Source organism: Haplochromis burtoni, unplaced genomic scaffold (genome assembly GCF_018398535.1).
Source record: "Haplochromis burtoni strain Fernald_Lab_line unplaced genomic scaffold, NCSU_Asbu1 Contig_73, whole genome shotgun sequence".
NCBI lineage: Eukaryota > Metazoa > Chordata > Actinopteri > Cichliformes > Cichlidae > Haplochromis > Haplochromis burtoni.
The window spans coordinates 574,752-580,866 of NW_024582434.1; the positions used below are offsets into that span (position 1 = coordinate 574,752).

General features: G+C 40.1%; 1 protein-coding gene across 1 annotated transcript in view; it reads right to left on the reverse strand.

Moving 5' to 3' along the window:
- Positions 1–6,115, reverse strand: part of LOC102300902 (polycomb group RING finger protein 3) — a 70,167-nt gene that overhangs the window by 21,449 nt on the left and 42,603 nt on the right. Inside the window, exons 4-6 of the mRNA XM_005924052.3 lie at positions 4,537–4,633; positions 1,214–1,269; positions 818–925 (exon numbers count right to left, since the gene is read on the reverse strand). Of these exons, the coding sequence (XP_005924114.1) occupies positions 818–925; positions 1,214–1,269; positions 4,537–4,633 (261 nt within the window). The remainder of the gene's footprint in view (positions 1–817; positions 926–1,213; positions 1,270–4,536; positions 4,634–6,115) is intronic.

Here is a 6,115-nt window from a genome sequence, read left to right on the forward strand (position 1 = left end):
CTTGGGAACAAACAAACAAACCCATCTACATCCATCACAGCTCGTCTTTTGTCCCGTCTCCATCCAGTCACTTCTAACCGGTCCACAGCAGATGTTTGCCCCTCCCTGAGCCTGATTCTTGCAGAGGTTTCTTCCTGTTAAAATTCAGTTTTTCCTTCCTACTGTTGTCGAGTTCGTGCTAATAGGGGTTCGTCTAATTGTTGGGGTTTTCTCTGCATTACTGTAGGATCTTTGTCTAACAATATAAATAGTTTTGAGATGGTATGAGAAGATATGAAAAAAACATAACTGACTTGAATTGAAAATTGAATTCTACTAACATACTGAGTGCAAGTATGTAAATACAATATCTGCACGTTACCATGCATAATTTAAGTATAATATGTGAATGCATATTGTGCATGTGTCTTAGATTGTTTAGGTTGCCAACAGGTAAAATCCACCCGGACAATCAATACAACATTATTTACACCATTTTTCAAAGAGGCTGCAGGAAATATTTGTTTTCATGCCTGCAGTACTTTTTTCAGCCAGGTTGAGCCCTGGTGCTATTTGGAGGACCTTCAACTCACAGCAGCATCACGTGACAAAACCAAACAACATCCTCTCGTATGCTGCATTCACTGAGACTGTTATGTGCCACCGTTAAGGCTGTGTTGACTAAAGGTCAAATCCTTCACGTCAAACAAATACGAGACCCGTCACAGGTGCATGTTAGGTGTTGGTTTAAATGCAGAGCCAGCTCCAAACTAGATGAAGCAATAAGAAAGATTTTCTGTGGTTCTGAAAACAGCGCGAGTCTGCGAGGCTAACGTACCGTTGCGTTGATCTAGATGAGTCTTCATGTTGCAAAGTTCTCCTTTAATGTCTCCGGGCACCTCCATCCCCAACTTCTGATAGAATTCCCTTTGTTTCTTTATCTCCGCTGCACAAGAGCCAAAGGAAAACAAAAAAGAGTTAAAAACAGAAGTCCTTTTTGCCAAGGCTGATGCTGTCATCTTTTTAACATTTAGAGAAGCATGTGTGCACTACAGGGAGCTTGTTCCTTAGGAGTTCTGAGGTTCACGTACAACAGCGAGGAAAAACAATATTAAAATGATGCATTTTTCAGTCAGTTTATCAATGCATGCATGCAAGGGAAGGCTAAAAAGTTACGTTTTAAGGAAGGATCTCTTGTAGGTTGCATCCCAGGAAATAAATACACAATACTTACCCTCTTGTAGTCCCGGTACCAACTTATAGACAATGTCTTGCATTGTTCTGTCATGGCTATAAGGGACAAGAAAATAATTAGTTACTTTAACACGCAGTGAAAATTAACATTATAAAAAGGGAAAAGCAACTGAGTTTCAAACCCAGAGATTCAAAAACTCACAGCGAACAAGATAAGATGCACTTGTACAATTTCATAACACATTTGCATGTTTTTGTAACTCACAGCAGTGGATCCCTACCTTCAAGTCTGGACTGGAATCCACAAAAAAAAACAAAAAAACTCAGTCTGAAGTCATGAGATCATTAACATGATAGGAGAGAACGTGGGAAACAATATTCTGCTGTTTCTTTTCTTATCAAAATTCCCCTTAATTTTTTTCCTTTTCTTGTATGTAATGCTGCATAATCAGTCCAGCCTCTGCATGCAGCAGTCTGAGAGGGTGGAATAACATTTGGTTGAACTATTGAGAACCTGTAGATTTTGCGCATCCTGTTATGACATGCTGCAAATGCCCCGAGGTAAAACTATAAGTTCTTGCCACCCTGCACTGTAAAACACTATCCTGTTAAATGACTGAAAATCTCAAGGTGACATGCAAGAAAATAATCTCACAAAGCCCCAACTGACACCCTCAAAGGCTGATGTTCAGCATGCGCTCTGTCAGAGTGTTAAATGGTTAAATGGCCGCTTCCCCCGTGCTGGTGACATGGTGCACAGTGGGTACGCGTTATGTGTGATGGTGTGTTTTGACACCCAGTGCTGACAGCCAGCTAACAGACAAAGTGTGCTGTTTGTTGCAAGGTTATGGAGGAGAAAAATGAATAAATAATAATGTGACATGTTTGTCTCCCCTGCTGTCCACTGAGGAGGAGTCATATCAGGGACCGAAATTAGCCACCTAATGCTGAGGATTGATCCCCTGCAAAAAAGCAGGGAAACACTGACCCCTGCTGGACAAAACTGATTATAGCCCTGAGATCTGTTACTGGCGTTAAAAATGTCCACATTGTGAGAAATGTAGACAAAAATCACAAATACTTTGTGTGTTTCTGTGTTTTTATTTCCTGATCCCGCCTGGAAGTTTCTGAATCATGAGACTTTAAAAGGTCAAATAAATATCCCATTAAAAAAAAATGGACAATGAGTGTGTTCATCATCCAGCCCTGTGCAAATCACCTGAGTTATCACTGATAAAGAAGCAAATAAGAGCATAAAGAACCCAACAATTAAAATGTGATTGTGCCAACTAAAACGACTGCAGTCTCACACGCCCACATCTGCTGCTCTGATTGGGTCTTATGAGCCACTGCATGTCTTTCCCTCCCCCATGCCACCATGTCCTTATCACATGAGCTCCTTCCTGAAGAAGAGATAAGCCTTGGCTACCAGTGGCCAACTCCACATGGACACTGAGTTACAGGCATTGTTCTCCTCCTTCTATGGATCTGTTTTAAAAGCCTATGAAAACAAAGTGACGTGCACATTAACTCTAAATAAAATGATCCAGCAGCCCTGAACTGTCTCTAAATGTTAACATAACCAAAATATAAATGTAACAAATATATCATTAAAAAAAAAAGTAGTGGCATGAATCAACACCATGTTTTGAAGTAACTAAATGAGACCAAGTGGTAACAATATGTGCACATTTCCTTCCCAGAGCTACTGATTCCCAAGCTGTTTGCACGCATGTAACCGCAACAATTTAAAGTATGTGAAAACAAAATGGATTAAAACAATCAAAGAAAGCCACATTTGGCGGGCGGAGCGGCAGGATTTGTTCTGCCCAGCTGATTCTCTGAAGAGACATCCGACTGTGATTTTTAAGCCTAAATCTCAAACATCAACTTTGATCAATCTTCCCAATGAGCAGATGGGGTTTTGCTTGTCATCTGCTGGGCGTTTTGCCTTCAAATCACTTGTGATGTTTTCCATCAGCTCCAATTTCCTGCAAACAATGAAGGGAGGAAGAAAAAAAAACCCAAACAGCTGCGCAGAGAGCTAATGCGTTTGAAATGGAGCATTTCCTGCAAAACAATGAGTCTGCAGAAAGCGCAGTTTACACAGTAATGACTAAATTGCTGGTGCACATTAGGTTTGTGTGCCACATTTATCAGACGTTAATGCGTGAGCGCTCAGAGGGGCAGACACCACACGATGCTTCGCAGAGCAGGATTTAACCAGCCGGAGACGGCTACCATAAGCAATAAGATATTTACAAAAGTCAACGCACTTATCTCTACTCAATTAACAGACTTGAAGTACAACTTTCCTTTTTCATATTTAGTTATCAAGAAACAGTGGGGAACGCCGAGCTGCGATGCCACTTTGATGCAAAATCCCAGCAGCGGTTTATGATCATAGCTGCAGGATCATCTACTGTATATCTACTTTATAGCAACTGAGCCGCGCTTTATAATGCACACAGACATGTTTGTTCTTTTGAAGATTTTTGAGCATAAGCAAATAAAACATAAAAATAAGACAATGAGCATCTTTGGATCTCAGTGGGCTACAGCTGTTTTTTTACATTTTAAATGTGCAATGTGGATAAAGGGATCTCTTTGCTTTGGTTAAAGAGAAAAATATAATTTAGCTCGTGTATTTTACTAGTCTTTAATAAAAGTAGAGGGAAACTCCACAGATCCCAAAGTTGGGTTTTTTTTAACGGGTGTTTGAAAGTATTACTGCACATCCAAAAATTGGAGAAAAACATGGGAAATAAAACTGTAACCGCCGTCCTTCCTGGTCTGATAACATTTCAGGTGAGCAATGCAGGTAAAAATAAATAAATAAATCATTGTAAAAATCATAGTAATAATTGCATCACTAACAGTAACAACCTTCTGCACCGATGTTATCGTGTAAGGCAGACGGGGAGAGCTGTTATCGTTCCAGCCACAGATTACAGGCAAACCTAATCAATGAAATCACACCGACTTGTGTGATTAATGTGAGAAGCTGCTCACGCTCAGCCCTCCATGTTTAAATGGTCAAAGTTTAATAATACATTGATTGTACTAACTGTACAATGAGCATGTATTTTCTAGACTCTTGTGCAGAAAACAGAGCTGTGAATGGGTGTGGGCTTTAAGTGTTTTTGTGCGAGGTGCAAATCTACAAAAGAAAGCAGCCGGACCACCCCGAGAGGCTTTTTGTTTCCTGCAGAAGAGCAGAAATCAAATGGAAAAGGACCGCCGGCTCTTTGGTCCTCGGCAGTTTGTTTACTGGCAGAGCACAGCTGATGGCACTCAAAGTGTGAATGAGTGAGTGTGTGTGTGCGTTTGTGTGTGTGCACTTTGCGGTGGTTCCTCACTCACCCGATATACTGCAGTGGATGGCTCTGATGAATAACAATCCTACACGTGGGGCACGTGTTGTTTTCCTCCAGATACTTCACAAGGCAGCTTCTGCAGACTGGAGACGCACAGCAGAAATGTACGGTTACTCTTCATCGTGGGCACACACGCACGCACACAGAGCATCTTTCATTCAAGGTCTTTATTTGTAGAGAAAAGAATCTGCCACACATTTTTAGATTTCCCTGCTTAATACATGAAAAGCAAACCGTTTTCCTCGGCTTTTTAACACTCGAGTTTGCATTCGTTGATCTCTGTGCAGCGCTGTTGTACTTGCTGTGTAGCTTTATTTTCTTTCTTTCTTCATGTACATCTACGAATGACCTTAAAGTTCAAACACACTTGGCCAATTTGATCTTTTGGTCAACCATTACACCCTGCATCAGTTAGATTCTTTAAAATGCAACTAAAACTCTCACCACCAGGAGGCAGAGTTTTTACCAACGGGTGTTTTTGGATGTGTGTTAGTATTCTTAAACTTTTTAATGTCTTTTTAGTCCAATCCCCATTTCTTCAACAGGCTTTGCTTTTCCAGGCCATAAAGGAGAATAAAGCAAATAAAGGAGAATGTGTCCTTAATGGTTACACTGTACTGGTTCACCAGCCTGACCCCAGTTCAACTCCAGTTGAGAACTCTTAAACACAATATAGCAAGATTTCAAAGGTAGTACTGATTGCTAACAGCTTTAGTTTATTTTTTGAAGGTGATTAAAGTCAGTCTGTCTGCAAAGTTCAGGGGCAAGCTGGCAAACTTAACTAAGGTGAATTTTACCATCTCCAGCTGATATTTAATGGTCAAAGTGACAACAGCTTATGTAAGCAGGCGTTCGGTGACAAGATGATGTAGTTCAGAAATGATAAGCATCAGTGCTCTCTGCTAGACTACATAGGCATTAAAGAAAGCCTCTCTCTTTAATCTCAAATATAGCATACATTTATTTTTCCCCACTGTAAAATATCCTCAAATCTTACGGGTTTTTATGGATCTTCTCAATTTAAAAAATAATAACAACAACTTACAACTTTAAAGTCATTATAGAAGCCGATTCCCTAGCTGCACTCATTGTTGAACGATAAGAGCATTCGCTCAAACAACAACCTGCAAATGTTTCCATTAATAATCTCGTCTCCTTTTCCCAGTCAGACAGGCTGCGCCCTTATTTCCTGACCCGGCTCATTCACATTGAGTTCTTATTAAATGGTTGTAAATAAAAGCATCACCCAAGGAAACATTGAAATATTTCTGCTCATTAAAACGGTTGAAGAGCTTTTTTAATGGCTGATTTGAGTAAGAGGTGGCTCAGGTGGCACAGGGGTCATCTCACTAATCACAAGTGCATGTGAAAGAGTCTTAGCTCCAAAAAAAGCAAACATCACCGACTGTGTGTATAGCTGTAAATAAATACAGGCCACTTACCATTTAATACACGAGACAGTGAGATAATCAAGTAATCCAAGGATGCACTAATTTAAAAAAAAAAAAAAAAAAAAAAAAATACTAGAACGGATCACAAACTGCGTCTAATGAATCTCATACTGC